Source organism: Chlorocebus sabaeus, chromosome 4, assembly GCF_047675955.1.
Source record: "Chlorocebus sabaeus isolate Y175 chromosome 4, mChlSab1.0.hap1, whole genome shotgun sequence".
Lineage (NCBI taxonomy): Eukaryota > Metazoa > Chordata > Mammalia > Primates > Cercopithecidae > Chlorocebus > Chlorocebus sabaeus.
In genome coordinates, this window is record NC_132907.1 from 24,596,238 (window position 1) to 24,619,879 (window position 23,642).

General features: G+C 40.5%; 2 protein-coding genes across 5 annotated transcripts in view; one reads left to right on the forward strand and one right to left on the reverse strand.

Moving 5' to 3' along the window:
• The window catches only part of PTCD2 (pentatricopeptide repeat domain 2), a 37,138-nt gene extending 36,146 nt beyond the window's left edge, over positions 1-992 (reverse strand). For both annotated transcript variants that reach the window (XM_007974897.3, XM_073014697.1), the window contains exon 1: positions 845-992. In XM_007974897.3, the coding sequence (XP_007973088.2) occupies positions 845-956 (112 nt within the window). In that variant the 5' untranslated portion in view covers positions 957-992. The remainder of the gene's footprint in view (positions 1-844) is intronic.
• Positions 993-1,089: 97 nt separating this feature from the next.
• MRPS27 (mitochondrial ribosomal protein S27) overlaps positions 1,090-23,642 on the forward strand; it is a 99,653-nt gene continuing 77,100 nt past the window's right edge. Inside the window, exons 1-3 of one of the 3 annotated variants that reach the window (XM_007974900.3) lie at positions 1,090-1,214; positions 7,170-7,247; positions 22,888-22,958. In XM_007974900.3, the coding sequence (XP_007973091.3) occupies positions 1,142-1,214; positions 7,170-7,247; positions 22,888-22,958 (222 nt within the window). In that variant the 5' untranslated portion in view covers positions 1,090-1,141. Of the gene's footprint in view, positions 1,215-1,275; positions 1,364-7,169; positions 7,248-13,234; positions 13,339-22,887; positions 22,959-23,642 lie in introns of those variants that run through there. The other 2 variants (XM_007974901.3, XM_007974903.3) reach the window with 2 other exon arrangements.

A 23,642-nucleotide genomic window follows, 5' to 3' on the forward strand; every position in this document is an offset into this window, starting at 1 on the left:
AAAGAATGGTAATTCTCTTGCTGGGTGTTGTCTAGAGAAAAAGAATTATGTATATAAAATACATTAAAGTAATGCCTGACAAACATTTTTACAATCACTCACTAGCATCTTCAAATTTAACTCTTTTCATAGAGATGTTAAAGGATAGTTTTGAAAAATTAAGAAACGTGCCAGTCTTTTAGATTGTTAGCAGAACTGAGACTCCTTAAGACCTCTGCTCCCAAACTCTGCAGAAAAGAAAAACCACGGGCGCGGTGGCTCACGCATATAATCCCAGCACTTTGGGAGGCCGAGGCGGGTGGATTACGAGGTCAGGAGCTCGAAACCAGCCTGGCCAATATAGTGAACCCCGTCTCTACTAAAAATATAAAATATTAGTCGGGCGTGGTGGCGCACGCCTGTAGTTCCAACCACTCGGGAAGCTGAGGCAAGAGAATCGCTTGAACCCGGGAGGCGGAGGTTGCAGTGAGCCGAGATCGTGCCACCGCACTCCAGCTTGGACGACAGAGACTTTTTTTTTTGAGACTTCGTCTCAAAAAAAAAAGAAAAAAAAAATGTCACCCAACGCTGGAGGGGTGTTCCTGAAGACCAACGTCGCCCCATATGAGGGTGCACTACAGCCCCAAGGTCAAGACCCCAGCAGTCCTTCGATTTGCAGGCCCTGGGGGTATCCACGACCCCCAGGGGTCACCACTGCCCCCACGTGCAACTAGAAGGCGAGGGTGCGGTCCAGGCCAGTGAGTGACTTAGGAGCTGTGGCTGCTCCAAAGAGACGCTAGCTAGGGTCTAACACTCCCTTCTCTCCCATCCCTCCCCTCTTTCCCTAGGCTAAGGCCGCGGATACCTCCGAGAGGGCAGCGGCAGCTGACAGAGCCGGAGCCTCCCACCCCAGGATACACCGAAATCTGGGGTGCCTGCAGGAGAACTCGACTCGAGGGCCGAAGTGCAGCAGCCATACTGTCTCGGACTATACCAACTACTGGAACCGGGGCGAGGAGGCGGAGCGTCGGTCCTGACGCCGAGGGCGACAAACGGGATTCGTCCAATTCTGGGCGCCCCGAGAGGTCGAGCTGTAACCCCGCCCCTTCCGCCCCTTCCTCTGTCCGTCACCCGTTGGCCCTTCGTTTTGGTACGCTCCAAGATGGCTGCCTCCATAGTGCGGCGCGGGATGCTTTTGGCGCGGCAAGTGGTTCTGCCTCAGCACTTCCGTGCAGGTTGGCGGGACAGCTTCTTTAGGCCCCTGATTATTCTGTTCTTTGAGTGAAGGGAGCGGTGGGCTTTCAAGAGGAAAGGAAATGTTTCTGGAATCTGATTGCTAAGGACGCCGTTTGGTGTGTTTGGTAGTGCAGAAAAAGGAGACAAGGTCTCTGATCCGTTTCCTTCTCTAAAATAACAGTATGTGCCTGTCCAAAGGTATGAAGAGCGGTGGAAGGTTATATAGCCTGAGGGAATTTGCGTATGATTCGCCAGATTTATGTGTTGGGGTGGTCGTGCTTTTGCTGACCATGAAACCCAAATGTGCGCCGGGCGCGGTGGCCCACGCCTGTGGTCCCAGCACTTTGGGAGCGTGAGGCGGGCGGATCGCCAAGAGTTCGAGACCAGCCTGGCCAACATGGTGAAACCCCATTTCTACTAAAAAATACAAAAAAATTATCTGGGCGTGGTGGCGCGCGCCTGTAATCCCAGCTACTCGGTGGGCTGAGACGGGAGAATCGCTTGAACTCGGGAGGCGGAGGTTGCAGTGAGCAGAGATCGCGCCACTACACTCCAGCCTGGGCAACAGAGCGGGACCCTGTCTCAAAAAAAGAAAAAAAAAAGGAAAAGGAAAAACCCAAATGTGTCCATTCCTGGGGCTGGGACATTTTTCTCCCATCTGAGGTTTCTTTAGAGGGACGTCTGATAAACATTTTTACCACCACCACACTTAGCCGGACCCCTGGTCTTCGTGGAAGAATTTTTCAGTATTAATCTCATTTTATCTGATGACCTTGAGCACAACTTTTGATTGACCTTTCTTTGCTATAGTTTTCCACGTGTAGATAATAAATGCTAATAGTTACTTGTAAAGTACTTTGATATCTGAATTAAATGGCAGCCCACTCAAAGCCTGCATAGTGGATCTGATAATGAAAACATTGGAAAAAGTTTTAAAGTATTTACAGAAGCCAAATTTGCAGTGATTCTAACCGCAATCCAGACAGACATATTTGATAAAAATGCAGTAATCACAGTAGATTTTTCCAATGCCGCTTATCTTCCCTTTCCAACCTACCTCCCATCCTCTATATTTTAAAAAAGCACGCACTTCTTTAGGAACAGCAATTAAACATCAATGTGAAACTTCATAGTTGGCCACCAGTTTTCTGAAGATTAAGTGGCTGACCTGGTGAAAACGTTTAACATCACACATTAGGCAGTGTTATGCACAATGCTTGCCACTTTAGTAAGAATTAGCTGTTGCAGCTATTTTCTGTTCATGTGGTTTCCGTGAACAACTACACACAGAGGGCATTCTGGGAGTCCTTTCTCCACTATCACCTCCCCAGCCTTTTTTTTTTTTTTTTTTTTTTTTTTTTTTTTTTTTTTGAGATGGGTTTTGTTCTTGTTGCCCAGGCTGGAGTGCAATGGTGCGATCTCGGCTCACTGCAACCTCTGCCTCCTGGGTTCAAGTGATTCTCCTGCCTCACCCTCCTGAGTAGCTGCGATTACAGGCATGCACCACCATTCCTGGCTAATTTTGTATTTTAAGTAGAGAGAGGGTTTCTTTATGTTGGTCAGGCTAATCTTGAACTGCCGATCTCACGTGATCCACCTGCCTCCACTTCCCAAAGTGCTGGGATTACAGGTGTGAGCCACCGTGCCCAGCTGGCCCAGCTTTTTAATCTCCCAGTTCAGAACTCTTGAGCAGTGATCTAGATATTGTCCTTTCTGACTTCAGAATATAGAAGGGTGATTACTTATGCTAGAATGAAGCATATGCTAGAATGAAGGCATAGAGAATAAGAGATAATAAGTAGAGAGTAAGCAAGTCACTGGTATCTGGGAGTACAGTTGGCTTCCTTATCCGAGCATTCTGCATCTGCAGATTCAACCAACAGCGGATCAAAAATACTAAAAAACAAAACCCAAAAAAACTTAACAATAAAAAATAATACAACAGCAAAATAATACAAAGAAAAATACAATATGACAACCACTTATATTGCATTTATATTGTATTAGGTATTATAAGTAACTTAGAGATGACTTAAAGCAGCTTGTCCAACCCTCAGTTGAGGACAGTTTTGAATGTGGCCCAACACAAATTTGTAAACTTTCCTAAAATATTATGAGATTTTTAGCGTTTTTTTTTTTTTTTTTTGCCCATCAGTTATCATTAGTGTTAGTGTAGTATACGTATGTGTGGCCCAAGACAATTGTTCTTCTACCAGTGTGACCCAGGGAAGCCAAAAAATGGACACCCCAGACTTAAAGTAATGCAGGAGGCTGTTTGTGGGTTATTTGCAAATACTATGCAATTTTATGTAAGAGAACTTCTGCATTCTCAGATTTTGGTATTCAAGGGGGTATCCTAGAACCATCCCCCTGGGGCAGAAGAATTGCTTGAACCCTGGAGGCAGCACTCTACTACACTCCAGCCTGGGCAACACAGCGAGACTCCATCTCAAAAAAAAATAATAATAAATAAAATTAGGTTGGGTGTGGTGGCTCACACCCGTAATCCCAGCACTTTGGGAGGCTGAGGTGGGCGGATCACCTGAGTTCGGGAGTTTGAGACCAGCCTGGCCAACATGGGGAAACCCTGTCTCTACTAAAAATACAAAATTAGTCAGGTGTGGTGGCGCATGCCTGTAATCCCAGCTACTCAGGAGGCTGAGGCAGGAGAATTGCTTGAACCCAGAAGGTGGAGGCTGCAGTGAGCCCAGATCGCGCCGTTGCACTCCCGCCTGGGCAACAAGAGTGAAACTCCATTTCCAAAAAAAAAAAGAAATTAAATTAAATAATTACAGTCTTTTCTTAGTTCCCCTTTTGAAACCGTCTTTGGAAACCTTATTGTTGTCTCATTATTTAATCTGTAGAACTCAAATTTAGATATATTATTCTAGTAAAGATCTGTGCTCACAGTAAGAGAATGATTGAACTGTGTATAAATTCACACGAATGTGTTTGTATTTGTTTGAGTTGGAAAGTAGGTAGAGAATAACAACAGCATTCCAATATTGTGTTTCATCAGCCTTCATGCTATCTAGTTATGTTGGGCTTTTGGTCTGCTGTGACCTCAGCATAATTATCTGTCATTTTTTCTGTTTTTCTGTTTTGTTTTGTTTTGTTTTTGAGACAGAGTTTCGCTCTTGTTGCCCAGGCTGGAGTGCAATGGCGCGATCTCGGCTCACTGCAACCTCTGCCTCCTGGCTTCAAGTGATTCTCCTGCCTCAGCCTCCCAAGTAGCTGGGATTACAGGCATGCACCACCACGCCTGGCTAATTTTTAGTAGAGACAACGTTTCTCCATGTTGATCAGGCTGGTCTGCCCGCCTCAGCCTCCCAAAGTGCTGGGATTACAGGCATGAGCCACTGCACCTGGCTGTATTTCTATTTTTTTAAACAGGGTTATTGAGGTATAATTCACATGCCATAAAGTTCATCCATTTAAAATATACAATTCAGGCCAGGCGTGGTGGCTCACACCTCTAATCCCAGCACTTTGGGAGGCCAAGGCTGGTGGATCACCTAAGGTCAGGAGTTTGATAACAGCCTGGCTAACATGATGAAACCCCGTCTCTACTACAAAAAATTATCTGGGCATGGTGGCGGGTGCCTGTAATCCCAGCTACTTGGGAGGCTGAGGCAGGAGAATCACCTGAACCTGGGAGGTGGAAGTTGCAGTGAGCCAAGATCACACCATTGCACTCCAGCTTGGGCAGTGAGCGAAACTCTGTCTCAAAAACAAACAAAAAAAACAACAAATGAAGTATACAATTCAAAGGTTTTAGTATAAAGACAGAGTTCTGGAGCCATCATCACAAGCAATTTTAGGACATTTTCATTATCCCAAAAAGAAATTCCATGCCTATTTGCAATTGCTCCCAATTTCACCTCTAGCTTTCCTGATCCCCACCTTTAGCCCTTAGCAACCATGAATCTACTTTCTGTCTCTACAGACTTGCCTATTCTGGATCGTTCATATAATGGAATCATACAATATGTGGTCTTTTGTGACTGGCATCTTTTTTACTTAACATGTTTTCAGGGTTCATCCATGTAGCATGTATCAGTACTTCATTTTTTATTGCCAAATACTATTCCATTGTAAGGACAGACCACATTTTGTTTATCTGTTCATCAATTGATGGATATTTGGGTTGTTTCCACTTTTTGTCCATTATGAATAATACTACTGTGAACATTTGTGTACAAATTTTCTGTGGACACAAGTTTTCATTTTTCTTGGTTGTAAACTTAGGAATGGAATTGCTGGGTGATTGAGTAACTCCATGTTCACATTTTGAGGAGCTGCTAAATTCTTTGAAAAGCAGCTGTACTGTTTTATATTCTCGCCAGTAAGGTATGAGTTTCTGGTGTCTCTGCATCCTCCCCAGCAGCTGTCATTATGTGTTTTCTGATGGTGGTCATTGTAATGAGGATCATTCGTTTCTCCAGGTGATTTTGTTTTGCATTTCTCTAATGGCAAATTATGTTAAGCATCTGTCCTTATGATTATTGACTATTTGTGTGTGTATACATACATATTTTACTTTCTTTTCTTTCTTCCTTTTTTTTTTGGAAACAGAGTCTCACTCTGTTGCCCATGCTAGAATACAGTGGCATGATCTTGACTCACTGCAACCTCTGCCGCCTGGGCTCAATCGATTCTCCCACCTCAGCCTCCTGAGTAGTTGGGACTACAGGTGCACGCCACCATGCCTGGCTAATTTTTGTATTTCTTGTAGAAAGGGGGTTTCACCATGTTTTCCAGGCTGGTCTTGAACTCCTGAGCTTAAGTGATCCACCCACCTCAGTGTATATATGTTTTTAAAGGTATACCTGTTTAAATCCTTTACCCATCATTCATTCGGGTTGTCTTTTATTTTTGAGTTGTATTTATTGAAATATTTTGGATACAAGTCGTGCACTGCATAAATGTTTTGCAAATGTTTTCTTCCATTCTTTGGGTTGTACTTTCACTTTCCTGAGATTGTACTTCGAAGCACAAAAGTTTTAAATTTTGATGAACTTGTCATTCCTTCTTTCTCATTCACTCCTTGAGCTCATGTTTGTTAAACACTGCCAAAGGCTAGGCATTGTGCCAGGAGCTAGGAATGGTGGTATGCTATCTTGTATGTTACCTCAGCTTTGGCTTAGTGAGTTTCTTTAATTTACCACTAGGGTGCTGGCTCATTGGGTAAGATACTACTCTTTGCTTTATGTGAAATGAGTGAAACCTGTGGATCTAAGATGAAAATATTTTTAGGCATAATAATTATAAGGCATTTAATTAATGAGTTAAGCAACAGTTAGCAGGTGTTTTTGGTTCTAAGAAGGTGTTCTAGGGCTTGCCTGGGTTATAATTTACTAGTAACAAGTGGCTCCTAGTCTTAAAGTTATAGGAACAAAATTATCAGCAGTTTTATCCATAAAATTATAAGCATAGCACAGTGGTGTGTGTCTGTAATCCTAACTACTTGGGAGGCTGAGGCAGGAGGATCACCCAGGAGTTCTGGGCTGTAGTGCACGATACCGATCAAGTGTCCACACTAAGTTTGGCATTGAAATGATGATTGACTCCTGGAGCAGGGGACTACCAGGTTGCTTCAGGAAGGGTGAACCAGGTTGGAATCTGAGCATATCAAAATTCCTAGGCTGATCAGTAGTGGGATTGTGCCTGTGAATAGCTACTGCATTTCAGCCTGGGCTATAGCAAGACCCTGTTTATTTAAAAAATTATTGTGAAAATTATCAGTTTTTCTGCATCTTCCACTTGGTAGGGATTGAATGTATTTTGTTCTTCACTGAATTGTCAACTATGTAATATTGGTTGCTGTACTGTATTCGATTTTTTAAAATATATAATCTAGTAGTTGAAAGGATAGCAAAGATATATTTAATAAAACATATAAAATGAACCTGTTGTAAAACCATGTGTGTCGAAATAATTGTCTATTTTCTCAGGTAAAAGATGCCTGCTTTCTGCAGCCTATGTAGACAGCCACAAATGGGAAGCAAGAGAAAAAGAACATTACTGTCTTGGTATGTACCTATGGGACTATTATATGTGTCATTTTCGGTCACTCCATATGTCTTCCATCATTTATTCATATAATATATATATGAAATTATGCTTTTATGATTATTCAATTCAGATAAGTATGTTTTAAGTCTTAAACAGTTAGACTTTTATACATGGCAAAATCATTTTTATCCTGTTCATTTCTAATATTTCATTTTCACCTCCATGAGGAGGAATTTGAGGAGCTGCCTCAAAGGAAATGTAAACAGTTCCTTTCTTTTGTTTTTTGTCCATTTTTACCATATGGTTTCCATGCAGCCTGTCTGTTTTACAGAGTTTCGTATTTTATATTTCGTCCTGTCTTATTGTCAATCTCTTTATTTTCTTAGCTCCTCTTGTGGTCTTCAGAGCCCTTTTTGACTCTATTTCATTACCAGGTGACAGGTTTGAAGGCAGTTACAATCTCATGTAAGCTGTTTAGGCAAATAGTTGGTTAACATCTTCCCAGGCTTTGGGCTTGTAATTATACTTTCTTTTCTCCTGTTCCCTATGTCATATTACACAGACAACAGCCTGTCTTTTGTAAAATACCAAGCCCTAAAAGAAATCACTGACTCAATGAGCAGTTTTTAAAAATGTACATACTTTAGACTTTTGGTACTGCCTGCCCTTTGGTATATCATCGGAACATTAATAAAGTAAATAGATTGGTGATAGTTTTATGAGACTGATGTAATTTTTGGATCAATTCCTATGCTGATCTAATATATTCCCCCAGATTTCTTTTGCTGTTTTTTGGGCTTATGTCAGTTAAGAATAAAGTCCCCTGTGTTTATGGATTTTTCCCATAAGTGCAGGAGACATTGCTGTCTGTAATGGTACCTTATTGGGGTTTTCAAAGATCTCATCCTTTTCTTTACTGATGATGTGATTGCACAAGCAGAGTTGGTTGTGGCTCTGAAATGGGTGTATGTGCACAGGCCAGCGAAAGCAGAGCTGGAGAAGATCTGAAGATAAGTAATCGTAGCTTCTCCATAAGAAACTTACATTCTGATTCTCTCTATAAGAGGCCTGGGGTAGCATTCTTGTCTCTTCTTTTACTGTCTTGAAACTGAATTCATAGTTAATATAATCTATCTATACTTAATGTTTTAAAAATCAGTATATGACCATGACCGAGTGCAGTGGCTCACACCTATAACCCCAGCACTTTGGGAGGCTGAGGCGGGTGGATCACAAGGTCAGGAGGTCAAGACCAACCTGGCCAAAATGGTGAAACCCTGTCTCTACTAAAAAACACAAAAATTAGCTGGGCACAGTGGCAGGCGCCTGTAATCCCAGCCACTCCAGAGGCTGAGGCAGGAGAATTGCTTGAACCTGGGAGGCAGAGGTTGCAGTGAGCTAGATCGTGCCACTACACTCTAGCCTGGGCGACAGAGCAAGACTTGGTCTAAAAAAAAAAAAAAAATCAGTATGATTCCTTCGCCATGATACAGAGGAGAAACAAAAGGGGAGTAACTTAAACAATATGTATTTCAATTTGTAAACAAATGTCTAGGCAAAACTATACCAAGAAACAATGAAGCAAGTAAATATTGCATATAAATCTGGAATAATTGTAGACATAGAAGAAGAGTAGATGGGTACAGATGTGGTATACTGGTGAATTCAAATACCAGGAGTGGCAGTATCATAATGACATAATTTTATTTATAGAATGAACAACTCTCGGTAAAGTTCTGACTGATTCAGAGGTCTGTCTTCCTTCAATATAGAGTTGCATTTATGGAAAATTCACCTTATTTTCCATAAAAAAATACTTTGCTTATATGAAAAATGGAGTTAGTTCCATTAATTATAAACGGGTTGTTTTTGGTGGTGTAATTGGTGTAATTGTTATGTCACAAATGGCATGGCGAATTTTTTTTATCTTTTAATTTGGAAATAATTTTGTTGTTATTGTCGTTGTTGAGACAGAGTCTGCACTGTTGCCCAGGCTGGAGTACAGTGGCGTGATCTTGGCTCACTGCAACCTCCGCCTCCTGAGTTCAAGTGATTCTCCTGCCTCCACCTACTGAGTACCTGGGGTTACAGATGCAAGCCACCATGCCCAGCTAATTTTTGCATTTTTAATAGAGACAGGGTTTTGCCTATTGGCCAGGCTGGTCTTGAACTCCTGGCATCAGGTGATCCGCCCGCTTCAGCCTCCCAAAGTGCTGGGATTACAGACTTGAGCCACCGCGCCCAGTGGGAAGTAATTTATACAAATAATAACTTATAAAAACTGCAAAGAACTCCTCTATATCTGTCCTAGTTTGTTTTCTGTTGTTTATAACAGAATACCTGAAACTGGATCATTTATCAAGAAAAGGAATTTATTTCTTACAGTTAGAGAGGCTGAGAAGGCCAGCATTGAGGGGTGGCATCTGATGAGAGCCTTCCTACTGGTGAGGACTCTGTAGAGTCCTGAGGTAGCTCAGGGCATCACATGGAGAGGGGGCTGAGCATGGTAGCTCAGGTCTCTCTTCCTCTTACAAAGCCACCAGTCCACTTCCATGATAACCCATTAGTCCATGAATGGATTCATTCATTCATCGGGGCGAGCCCTCATGATCCACTGGCCTCTCAATACTATTACACTGGGGATTACATTTCAACATGAGTTTCAGAGGAGACAAATATTTAAACCACAGCACTACTTTTACTCATGTTCACCTGTTGTTACCATTTTGATTCATTTGTTTTTGCTTTCTCTCTCCTCCTTCCCCGTGTATATACACTTTCTTTAATCATTTGGCAGTTTGTTTCATATATTATAGCTCTTTATCCTGAATACTTCAATATACATTACCTGAGACAAGGATATTCTATTGTATAATCATAGCACAGTTACCAACTTAAGAAATTTTGACATTAATATCATACTTTACTATTCATATCCCAATTTTGGAAATTGACCCAATAATGTCTCTCATAGCATTTTTCCTCATCCAGTACAGGATGCGGTCTAGAATCATAGTCCCTTATCCGTTCTTTGTTTCTTATGACATTGTCCTATATATTTTTAAAGAATTCAATCTCTTTGTAATAGAATATTCCTCTTTTTTGGATTTTTCTGTTATTTTCTCATTGTTATGCTTCCCCAGCCAGAATACTCTCAGTAATGTTGTGCTCCTGCCAGGGTATCACATGTCGACATACCTGATACCTTATGCCTTCACTGGTGATGTCAACTTTGATCACCTAGTCAACTGTGTCTGATTTCTTCACTGTAGAGTTACTGTTTTTCTCCCTTCTGATTAATGGGCTATTCTTGAAGAGACACTTTAATACAATGCAGATTATCTGCTGCTTATCAAAAGTTTGCTCTTAGATTTAGCATCCATTCATGGCTTTAGCCTGAATCAATCTTTACTATAATGGTTGCAAAGTAATGGTTTTCCAACTCTGAAAATTTCTCCAGATTTACTAGCTAACACTCAGTATTCTACTATAAGGAAGAACTGCTCCTTTTCTCTCATTTCTTTCTCATTTATCTGTTTATTATCATGCATTATGTTTAAATCATCAATTTGTGAATTTTTTAAATGATTCATTACCCTCAATTATTTTGATGGTCTAATTATCGCAGACTTGGCTGATAGAAGCCCTTTCAAGCTGGCTTCCATTTTCCCCCAACCCCCTCTTTTTTGATAACTTACTTTCTCTCATATAACAAGGTGTTTCAGGCTCACTGTGCACCTTTCCTGGCCTACCCCTGGAATCAACCATTTCTCCAAGGAGCTCTGGTTACTTTTGGTGAGGAATGGCAGTAGAAACCAAGATCTAGGTGCTAGGTGTCCTTTTGCTACAGTGAAATTTTTGCTTCTTGGCCCATTCAGTAGACAGTTCTGGAAAAAAAAAATGAATGCACATACACATAAACACATACATGTACACATATGCATGTACATATACCATATATATTTTGCAAATATTGAGTTCACACCAATCCCAAGTTCATCCCCATGGGATTCTTCTTGCCTTGCTCCAGTCCATATTTGTATCTCCTGTCTTCCATACTGAGAGCTCTGGCTCCCACTAGAGACAGTGTTTTGATGTACGGGACAGTCTCAGCATTGCAGGTCATCTGAATTCCCTGTTTTCTGTCCATTAAGTGCCAGTAATGCCTTCCAGTCATTGTGACAATCAAGAACAACCTCCACATATCCTAAAATGCTCTATAAGGCCAATACTATACCTTTAGGGAACCACTGTTCTAGTGATCAGATCAGTATGGACTCATAGTTCTACAGCAAGGCGTGTTCTGATGTGCCATATATGAATTATAAGCAAAGTGCAGTGAAGCACAGATGAGGGAATGACGAATTCCAGGAAAGCTTATTAACACTTTCCTAGGTATGCAGGGATGATTAGGAAATGAGGCCACTAGGTTTGGTGTCTTAGTGTTGGGTATAGTCAGTCACACAAATCCAGGGAACATTGTCACGGATGTCTGAGTAAGCAGTAACTGTTTGCCAAAGAATGAGTATAATAATCTGTAACAGGGCTGCACGCAGTGGCGCACGCCTGTAATCCCAGCACTTTGGGAGGCTGAGGCAGGCCAGCCTGGCCAACATGGTGAAACCCCGTCTCTACTAAATTACAAAAATTAGTCGAGCGTGGTGACGCACACCTGTAATCCCAGCTGCTACGGAGGCTGAAGCAGGAGACTTGTTTGAACACGGGAGGCAGAGGTTGCAGTGAGCCAGAGATCACGCTGCTGCACTCCAGCCTGGGCGACAGAGCTGACCCTGTCTCAAAAAAAAAAAAAAAAAAAGTCTGCAGTGAGTAAATATAACATGGAGACATTTGTCCCCTTTTCTCAGTTAAGGCTAGTTTTCTTGGAAACGCAGTACTAGCCACCATTTACTGAATTCTTTCCTGCCACCGTGACAGCTGTCCCCTCTGCCTAGAATATCTTTCTACATCCTGAATCTCTTCAGTCAGAATCGATATTTCCTGCCCTATATTTCAGCACTGTGTGCCTTCCTTGTGTGTGATGTGCTGAAGTCTGCACTGGGGAGGCCGACTTCTGGGTGTCAGTCCCAGTTCTGCGGCTTTCAGCTGTCACACTCGGTTTCTGTGCCTATAAATTAGAGATGATGGTAATGCCTGCCTCACCGTCTGACATGCAGGTGCTTCAGAAATATGTGGACCGAGGAGTCTCTAGGCCCCTTGTTTTTAGCCCTATATAAAACGCGTGAGGTGAAATAAGGTTTTGGAACTCACACTGCTTGGAAGAAAGAGCTTTTGAGACTTTTTCCTACTGTGTACTGGAATGTAATTGTTGCCGCTTTTTTCCAAATGGACATTGTTTTCGGTGTTATTTAACATCACTACTTGCTTTCCCTCATTTTTATTTGAGCGTTTGGGTTGAGCTATTGGCACTGAGCAGGTAGGCCGCAAGGTAGGGAGAGCGCCCGTTGCTCCAGCTCTGGAGATGGGACAGTAGGTGGCAGTGTGGCCCCTGCGGGAATCCGCCGCCCCTAGGGTGGAACGTGGCGAGTGGGCGCGGGGCTGTCGGGTAATGTGCGCGCGCAAGGCAGCGCCCAGCATGTGGAGCGCTGTGATTGGGCGCTGCCATCCAGAGGGCCGTGAGGTGCTCGGAGCGGGCTCGCTGATTGGGGGAGGGAGGAGGGCCGATATGAGGCTTTCGTCGCTCCCATCCCCATTGGAGAGCGAGGCAGCAAGGGACACTGCGGCTTGTGGGTGTGGGCTTCATCTGCCGGAGCGCCGTCTCCCCTGAGCTGTGCCCTGCCGGGGAGGACGGCGAGAGAGACGTTCTGGCCTCAGAGTGGGCGTGCGGTTCCGGTGCCCCCCTCTTCGTCCTCGTGGCTGATTGTGCCAGAGAGCTCCTCGGGGAGAGCCCCAGCGAGAGGGCAGTTTCCCATCGCCAGGGACAATGCCGCGTCTAGGACCTGCGCCCGCGCTGCGCCCCGAGGGCCCCGGCGCGAACGTCAGAACGCCACCCCGTTCCGCGCTCTCAGTAGCCAGCCAGGGCCGCTACCCGTTCCACTGAAGAGAGGAGGAAACCGGGCGAGAGCCTCACTTTCCTTTCCGCCCAAAAAGGTTTCTCAGTGATTGCTGTAGTACCTGAGACTCTACCATAGGGTCTTCCGTCTACATTAAAGTAGTCAATTTCTTCTTTAAAATACTTCTATTAGAGTATAATATACATACTGAAAAGTGTGCAAGTCATAATATAGACATTGATAAATTATCACAAAACAAGTAAACCTGTGTAGGAAGCGAGCATTCCTACCACTCCAGAAGCCCTTATTGTGGGCCCCACTTAGTCTCTCCGAAGGTAACTGGTATCCTGACCTCTAACGCCGCAGATTTTTTTTTTTTAATGTTTTAACATTTGACACCTTGGTATAAGGAGCCCCCTTTACCCATCACCTGGCTTCAACAATTATCAGCTCTTAGTCTTTATTTTATCTTTATTACTGTTTTCCCATCCCGATGCTTTGGATAATTTTGAAGGAGATCCCAGGCAGTAAATCATTTCATCCGTAAATATTTTGATATAGATCTCCAAAAGATAAGGATACTTTTCAATACCATTGTCACACCTAAAATATTAATAGGGTTGTAAATATCACGAAATATCCAGTTAGTGTTCAGATATCCCTGATACTCTTTTTTTTTTTTTTAAGACAAAGTCTCCCTCTGTCGCCCAGGCTGGAGTGCAGTGGCCGCATCTCGGCTCACTGCAAGCTCCGCCTCCCGGGTTCACGCCATTCTCCTGCCTCAGCCTCCCAAGTAGCTGGGACAGCAGGCGCCCGCCACTACACCCGGCTAATTTTTTTTTGTAATTTTAGTAGAAACGGAGTTTCACCATGTTGGGCAGGATGGTCTCGATCTCCTGACCTTGTAATCTACCCGTTTCAGCCTCCCAAAGTGCTGGGATTACAGGCGTAAGCCACCAGGCCCTGTCCTTTTTTTTTTTTTTTTTTTTTTTTTTTTTTTTTGACACGGAGTATTGCTCTTGTCACCCAGGTTGGAGTGCAATGGCACGATCTCAGCTCACTGCAACCTCCACCTCCCGGGTTCAAGCGATTCTCCTGCCTCAGCCTCCCGAGTAACTGGGATTACAGGTGCCTGCCACCACGCCCGACTTTTTGTATTTTTAGTGGAGATGAGGTTTCGCCTTTTTCGTGCTGATCTGGAACTCCTGACCTCGTGATCCGCCCACCTCGGCCTCCCCAAGTGCTGGGATTACAGGCGTGAGCCACCGTGCCTGGCTCAGATATCCCTGATACTCTCATAATTTTTTTTTTTTTTATGATTTCGTTGAATCAGGATCCAAATAAAGGCTCGTGTATAATACAGTTGGTTGCTATGTGCCCCCCTTAACTCTTTCTGAATCTTTTTAATAGAAACATACAGAAGTAGAGTAGAATAAAACCCTGTGTACCGTCACCCAGCTCCAGCAGTTATCAATTCCCTACCAATGTTGTTTCATCCCTCCCCACCTGTTCACCAGATTACTTTTTAACAAACTTAATTATCGGGTTATTTTGTATGTATTTTGATAGGTACCTCTAAAAGATAAGGATTTTTTAAAACGCAGCTAATCATACTATTCTAAAAAACTAGTACTTCTGTAATATTAAATATTCCATTAATGTTCACATTATTGGGAAGCTCCCTGAGTTCCATGAGAGGAAGTTTTCTTGAGTCTCTCTGCCAAGGAGTGAGCACCCAGGTGACTTGAGCTGAATTGAATTCATGAGCCCTACTGAATTAAATATTTTATTTCTGATTTTTCAGATCACAAATCTTGGGACACGTTTTGGTTTGGGTTACTGTTTTGCTTGTGTTGGTTTCTGTTGGTTTGTTGGTTTGTTTTCTGTTGGTTTGTTTTTGGAGAACCTCCTTTTTGAATCCAAAGAGTATTTCATTGACACGTTTGCATTCAGGTCTGTCTCTTACAGACACTTCTTCCATTTTAGCTGAGATTTAGTTTTGCTGTGTCATTTTGGCTGTAGGCGCCTTTGGCTTTTTGCATGAATATTTCAGATCCTGCTCTTGAGGCCTGATGGAGATTTTCTGAAGTCTGCTTTCTTAACTTTTGTCAGTTCCATATTTGCATCTCTGTGGCATCTATTCATTTTCCAGTTTTCATATTTGCCAAGTTCTAGAGATGGGTCTGACTTGTGCATATCACCCTTCTTTAATCTCAATAGTATATATGTACACAAAGCTTGCTTTCATGTTTTTTCTTTATTGGATTTATTTATTAAAGCTTCTGGTGACAGACAAATAGAAGGAAGTCTAAAACTCTATGTCCAGATTGGTTGCTAGGCTAGTTTTCCATACTTCCTTCTGTGTATTCAGTGCATGATATATGTCATGTGTCCTCATTTTTCTTTTAAAATGTGGGAAACAAAAACAGTTTCAGCCTGTATTTTTCAAGATCACCTCTTCTAGGAAGGACAATAATAATCTGTATCTGTTTCTTTATTACGTAAATTAGGTAAGGTATGCAGATGACCATAAGCCCAGAAAGAGTTTAGTGTTGCCTGAAAGGGTAACAGTAATGTGCAGTTATGTAGAAAAGAAAAACTGAAACCATTTTTCACCCAAAGCAAGGATTCAATAAAGGATTCATCTTTTTCTTCAGTGACCTTCATTATCACAGCTTTGCCTCAGAGACCACACTCTTTTTTAAGAGGCTTGTTTTTCAACACATCTCTACAGATTTTGTGACAGAATTTTATGTACTGTGAAGCTGTGTTACTTTGGTGTGCACCAGGTTAAAATTATCTTGGCAAAATGAATTTTTGGTCATTATGCGGTGACCCACATAATCTATAAAACTGCTTTTTGCCTGTAATCTGTTGTGTCTGATATTAATGCAACCGTACCAGCTTTATTTTGGCTTCCTAGTGTGTTTTTAATACATTTTCAACTCTTCTGTGTTTATATGATTTATGTAGCTAGCTTTTATATTTTTAACCAATCTGACAATCATTATCTTTTAACTAGAAAGTTTCATCTATTTACATTGTCATTTCATGATTACCACTATAATTGGATTTATTTCTGTCACATTTTGTGATTGGTTTCATCTTTCTTTTTTTTCCTTTTTTATTTTTGGATTGATTTTTACTTTTGGATTATTTTTGTTTTGTACATTTTTTTCCCCTCCACTGGTCTGGAGATTATATCCTCTACTTTTTTCGGGATTGGTGCCCTTTAACTTCTAAAATGCATATTTAGCTTAAATTGTAATGCTCATCACACTCTACTATCCTTTAGAACACCTTAGGTCCACATACATGTCTAACCATATGCTTTTGTCTAATAATAAAGTTTTATCCTTTAAAACACACATAACATTGTTTTAAACAGTCAGTTCCCGCCCCCTCCCCACCCAATTTAACCAATTTTATTTACTTACTGTTCTTTCTAGCATCTCAAGTTTTTCTTAAAGGATGTTTTTCCTTCTTCCTAAAAGAAGTTTCTAAGTAACTTCTAAAAAGTTCCTTTAGTGAGTTCTAAAACGTACCTTTAGTGAGTATTAGTTGCTAATACATTATCTGTTTTTGTTTGTCCAAAAATGTCTTCATTTTGCCCTTATCCTTTATTTATTTATTTATTTATTTATTTATTTATTTATTTTTTATTTGAGACGAGGTCTTGCTGTGTTGCCCAGGCTGGCCTCCAACTCCTGGGCTTAAGTGATCCTCCCACCTCAGCCTCCTGAGTAGCTGGTACTACAAGCACATGCCAGCATACCTGTATTTTACCCTTATTTTTTAAAGATAGTTTTGCTACATATGCAATTTTAGGTTGATAGTCTATACTTGCAACATTTTGAACATTTTTTTCTATTTTCTGGAGTTTATCATTCCTATTGAGAAAACACCTGTTAGTATAGGTGTTTCTTTCTTTGTAGTTTCTCTTTTCTTTCTGGCCACTTTTGAGATCCTCTCATTCATCATTTTCAAAATAATAATTTTACTTTTTTGACTTGAGACTATGTACATATCCTGAATCTAGAAACCTATATTTTTTATCAGTTCTAAAAAATTCTCATCATTGTCTCTTCATACATTCTTATTCATTTTTCTATATCTTTGCTCTTATACAGTTCTCATTTTTATCTTTGTAGCATTCTGTGTAATTTTTTTATCTGCCTTTCAGTTCACTCTCACTTCACCTGTGTCTAACCTGCTTTTTAACTTATTCATTGTTTACTTTTTACAGCTTTGATGAGGTATTCTTCACATAAAATAAACTGTGCATATTTAAATGTACAATTTGATCAGTTTTGACCAATGTACAGGTGTATATGTCCGTAAAGTCATCACCAGGATCAAGATATTGAGCATATCTGTCACCTGCCAAAGTTTTCTCCTATTCTTTAATCCTTTTCTCCTTCCGCTTCCAGCCCTACACCCCAAATTCCCAGGCGACCGTGGATATGCTTTTTTGTCACTGTAGAATAGTTTACGTTTTTTAGAATTTTATATAGTAGAGTCAACTCTTTAAACAAAATTCTCAGCTTGAGAATTTTGAGAAGAGTGGGTTAAATCCCCCCAAAGAGGCATGAGGGCTGACTTTGTAATTTATAATCCTCAGGGGACAAGAATCCTGGTTGTTTACTTTTTAGGGTGCATTATTGTAGTGATAAGTTTTACCTTTTCACTTCAGGTGTAGTTCCCCTAGGTGGTCCTGTCTTTACCTGAGGATCTATGAACGAGTTTCTCATCTTACAAGTATTGGTTTTATCCTCCCTTCCCCGTAAGTCATTGAAACTAAAGCTCTCCATCACTGTAGATCATCATATGCTGTCAAAAGGACTGTTCCCGTCAAAGGGACTGCTCCCTTGAATACTCCAAGTTTATGTTCTCATCTTGCCTTTGGCCTCTGACAGTTACATCTACCTTCTTGAAAGCTCAGTCATATGTTTGGGGGAAAATGGATATTTTGTTTTATTTTTATAGTACGAAGAATTTTTTTAAAGATATTTAATTCATCTTACTCCAGCAATGGAATTCCTATTCAGTATCTTCTTTGAGCTTAGGAACAACATCTAGGACTTCTTCTGTGTTCCCTCCCATGGTTGTTTCCAAACATAACTGATGATGTTTCATTAACTACAGTCTTCTGGGGCTATTGTTTAAGTCTCTGGCGCTACCTCAAACCCAGAGAATTAGAGTCTCCCTCTGGGTGAAAAAAATCCTAGGAATCTGAAGTTTTAAAGCCCCTCAGGCACTCTGAATCCTCACCCAGGCCATTGTGGGCCATTGCACTCTTACTGGGAATAGTGCAGGGTTCTCAATAAAATCTTATATATTCTGAGATCGTTAATAATATTGGTTTCTTCAAAGGGGAAGGGCATTTTTAGTATACATTTTATTTTCTGGACATGCTTCCACATTGTCTGTCTAGCTCTAAATTTTGTTAAATGAAGAATTCAAATTTCAGATCCATTTTCCCATATAGTCTGTTGTCCACAGCCATCAGCCATAGTATGTATTCCTGAGGAGCTGAGTAGCAAGCAAAAAAGTATCTTCTTTGGCACCTCTTTTTGGACAAAACCTGGGCATCTGCTGGCCCCTCACTGAAACATGAGGTGGGATTTTGACTATGGAAGCCCACAGTCCAGAAGCCTGTGGCGCTGGCCCTCTGCACACCGCAGCTGCCCCAGCTTTCCTGGCCGTCCCTGCTCTGTGCAGTTTTCTGCCTCATTCATCATGGCAGCGCTATACTGTGAGGTGATTGGCCACATAATATATTTAGCAGCAAACCTTTCTCTGACTTGGAATATGCAAATGTTATTCATTAGATGCTGGCTCTGCAGCTGTTACCTTTTCTGAGGCTCCAGCCAATTTCACTTGACTAAAGATTCCTTGGTGGGAAGGATTCACATGCAATCTTGAGTTACCACACTACAGGGGTTATCAGTGAAGCCACCTCATTCCAGAGTTTGGTTATACATTGTGCACAATGTGAAACCCACAAAGAAATGATGGGTTTTTCATTTTAATTAGGCCATAGATCCTGATCTTGCTATTTTAAGTTAAATTGTAAATTTTGGGTAGAGGGAGGTAATTTCTCATATTGCCTGTCATCTAAACACAAGAGCCTTCATTATGAAATGATCATAAAGATTTGCTATTATGAGAGAGACGTTTAACATAAACGTCTACTGTAAGCAAGTAGATTTAGTGCTATTAAGTTGCCTTAGTGTGAAGGGGGTTTAAGGACTTTTTTGTTTTTATTTTGCTTTAATCACTTGGCTTCAATCCCTTTAAGACAGTCATAAGAAAAGCTAATTGCTTTTATATCATATGAAGTTCTAAAGTTGTTTTCCCCCAGTAGGTATTGAGTTATTGAGATCAATCCCTCGGGGAAAAAAGGGAGGAAAAAATGGTTAAATGGAGAATAGGTTTTCAACAAATACTTATTACTTGATCATTTCTGCTTGTGTCCTTATTACCCGATAAACCAATTTCTTCCACCAGGGAGTAAACAAACCTTGGAAACCCAATTACTTTTTTCTTTCTTCCTTTTCTTCCTTTGATTCGTTTCTTTAGGTATTTACTAGGTGCCTTTTATGGAACTCTTCTAGGGACTGAGAATGTGTATATTAGTAATTACATGGATTTTATTTTTAGTGTGAGAGACAAAAAAACAACACAAATTAGCATTTGTTGGTTTTTATCCTGATTGGCTGATTTATCTTTTAAAAGGCTCACTCAGACTGCTGGGTGGAGATTAGATAATAAGGGTGGGGACAATAGTTAAAACAAGGTCGAGAGATGAGAGATATTGGCGGCTTAGCAGTGGTGGTGATGAGAAATATATACTTATATTTCAAATCTAGAGCCTATAGGATTTACTGACAAATTGGTTATAGAGTGTGAAAAGAATGGGGTCAAGGATGATGCCTACATTTTTAGACTGAGTAAACCAGCCAATATAGTGGTCATTTACTGAGATGGGAAAAGCAGATGGAGAGTGGAAGTTTGAGGAAATAAGAGAACATGTGATGTTTATATACCTATCAGACACCCAAATGGAAATATCACCTATGTAATTGGATATGCAAGTCTGGAGTTAAAGGGAGAAGTGGGGGTAGGTATGTCCATGTGGAGCCAACCATCTGTAGGTGATGGTTAAAGCTGTGGCAGAGAATGAGATCACCTAGGGACCGAGCATAGATGGTGAAGGGAAGTCTGCAGTCTACTGCTGAGTCCTAGAGGCACTCCAACATTTAGAAGTCAAGAAGAAGAGGAGATCCTGCAAAGGAACACAATAAGGAGAGAAAAAAGAGAATATTTTGTGAAGGTTAGAATGGTCAGCTGTATCAAATGATAGTGAGAAGTCAAGTAAGATGAGGACTGAAAATTAACCACTGGATTTTAACAGTATCATAGTGGTTATTGGTGTCAGTGGAATGTGTTGAAGACTGGGAGCTCAGGAAGTAGTAACAGCTGTATCTGAGATGACTCTTTTGAGCAGTCTTACTGTTAAGAGGAGCAGAGAAAAGGAGACAAAACTGTAGGAAATATGAGGGCAAGGGAGGGCTTTTTTGTATAACACCGTTCAACCTTTGTAACAGAATAGAGGACAGAGAATATGGGCACAGATGCTAGTAACCTGGTAGACATGATGCTCAAAGGATAAAGTTCTCTTTGGATTGCTTCTGTTTTCTCAGTTAAATGAGACACAAAATCATAGGCTGAGAGTGAGGAGAAGGGGAAGGAGGAATTGTAAATTTGAAAAGCAACGACAAGATGTGAACTAAACATTTTGGAGAGTATGCTGCTTAGGATTTCAGACATTTTCAGACTCTGAGATAAAAGTGTGATCTCAGAAATAGCAAGTATTCCTATGGATGTTCTGCTAAAAGGAACCAAAATAGGAATCATTCAGGCCAAAAATCATTAAGGATAACCAGAGTGCTGCTGTCATTTGTTCAGGGTAGGTATAAAAGTCACTAGATACATTTCAATTTTTTAAATGTTTTGAATAGCTAATATACATCTATAACCTGATATATAGCTAATATATTTCAAAATACAAAAGGAATAAATGTGTAAGCGATGAAGAGTCTTCTTCCCTGGATCTCCCATCATCTCATTTCTTTCTTTCTTTTTTTTTTTTTTTTGGAACCTATCAGGAAATACACTTGCTTGTGTCTCCTTCCAGAAATATTTTATTGATCCTCTCCCTGTCCCAGGTCTTTTTTTTTTCTTTTATTTTTTTCTTTCATGAGCTAATTATATTGGACTTCTTTATTTCCACTTTTATTTTAGATTCAGGGAGTACATGTGCAGGTTTATTGCATGAGTATATTGCATGGCACTGAGGTTTGGGGTATAAGTGATCCCATCATCCAAGTACTAAGCATAGGTAGTTTGTCAGCCCGTGCCCCTTTCCCTCTCTCCTGCCTCTAGGAGTCCCCAGTGTCTACTGTTCCCTTTATGTCCTGTATACCTAGTGCTTACCACCCACTTGTAAGTGAGAACATGTGGTATTTGATTTTCTGTTCCTGCGTTAATTTACTTAGGATAATGGCCTCCAGCTGCATCCACATTGCTGCAAAGGACGTGGTTTCTTTCTTTTTTTTTTTTTTTTTTAATGGCTGTGTAGTATTTCATGGTGTATATGTACCATATTTTCTATATCCAATTCACCATCCTTAGGTTGATTCCATGTCTTTGCTATGGTGAGTAGTGCTGCAGTGAACACTGAGTGCATATGTCTTTTTGGTAGAATATTTTCTTTTCTTTTTGGTATATACCCAGCAATGGGATTGCTGGATCAAATGGTAGTTCTGCTTTAAGTTCTTTGAGAGATTTTCAAACTGCTTTCCACAGTGGCTGAATTAATTTACCTTCCTACCAACAGTGTATAAGCATTCCCTTATCTCTGCAGCCTTACCAGCATCTGTTATTTTTTGACTTTTTAATAACATCCATTCTGACTGGTATGAGATGGTATCTCATTGTGGTTTTTATTTGCATTTTTCTGATGATTAGTGATGTTGAGCATTTTTTCATATGTTGCTTGGCTGCTTGTATGTCTTTTGAGAAGTATCTGTTCTTGTCTTTTGCCCATTTTTTTAATGGGGTATTTGGTTTTCGCTTGTTGAATTATTTTAAGTTCCCTACAGATTTTGGGTGTTAGACCTTTGTTGGATGCGTAGTTTGTGAATATTTTCTCCCATTCTGTAGATTGTCAGTTTACCCTGTTGATGGTTTGCTTTGCTGTGCGGAAGCTCTTTAGTTTAATTCGGGTCCCACTTGTCAATTTTTTTTTGTTGCAATTGCTTTTGAGGACTTCTTCGTAAATTCTTTCTGAAGGCCGATGTCCAGGATAGCATTTCCTAGGTTTTCAAATTGATCCGTTTTTTAAAAGCTAAATACATGCTAAGAAGTTTTTTTTTTAAATAATTCTCAACCCAATTAAATCATTTTTTAAATATTTTAAAGAATAAATATTCTTTTTTCCTCTTTAATTTGTATAAAAATAATTTCTAAAAAGCAAGAAAGAACGTCTCTTTTAATACTTCATGTTGGCAGCCATCTGGCAAGAATTGTAAAAAAATAGGTATCTTTAACAAGGTTTTTTTTTCTTTTTTTGTCTTCACAGCTGATCTTGCATCTTTAATGGATAAAACATTTGAGAGAAAGTTGCCTGTTAGTTCTTTAACAATATCACGGGTAAGAAAATTTTAACATATATATTTTCCAAGAAGAAGGAAGAAAGCCAGAAAGGCCCTTCATGTAGATGAGGCTGTGTACATAAAAAATACTTTGCATAGGAAATATTTTTCAAGAGTATGGTATGTTTTTATAGTTACTAATAGATATTTTTATAGTGTAGTAGCAAATTTCTTTGGCTGAAATAAAAGGTAGTACATTTACCAGATTCTGATATCAGTACTCACTTTTGTGTATCTGATTTATTTTATTTTTTCCCGGATATGATATTCTGCTGTATGATACCATCAGTTTTTTTAAGTTGATATGTCCTTCAAAGTAATGATATTTACCCGTTAGTATTGGAAGTGTTTTTGATAGCCAAGAAAGTCTGTAAAAGAATGGATATTAATGTTAAAGTGAAACTGCAGTAGAGTAATGGTTGGAAGAATAATGTTAGGTTAGGAATCAGGAATAGTAACCATTACTGAGCACCTTCTATGCCAGTTTTGAATAGTTCCTTAACATACATTATTTTTTAAATTCTCACTGCTCCCTGTGCAATAAGCAGTCTATGTAAGACATCATTTAATAACTTTTCCAAGTTCACACAGCTTGTAAGCGTGGAAAAACTGAGATTCAAACCCAGATAGCTAGGTTCTCTTCTGTTGCCTGCTTCAAATATATCTGGGCTTGTCTTTATCA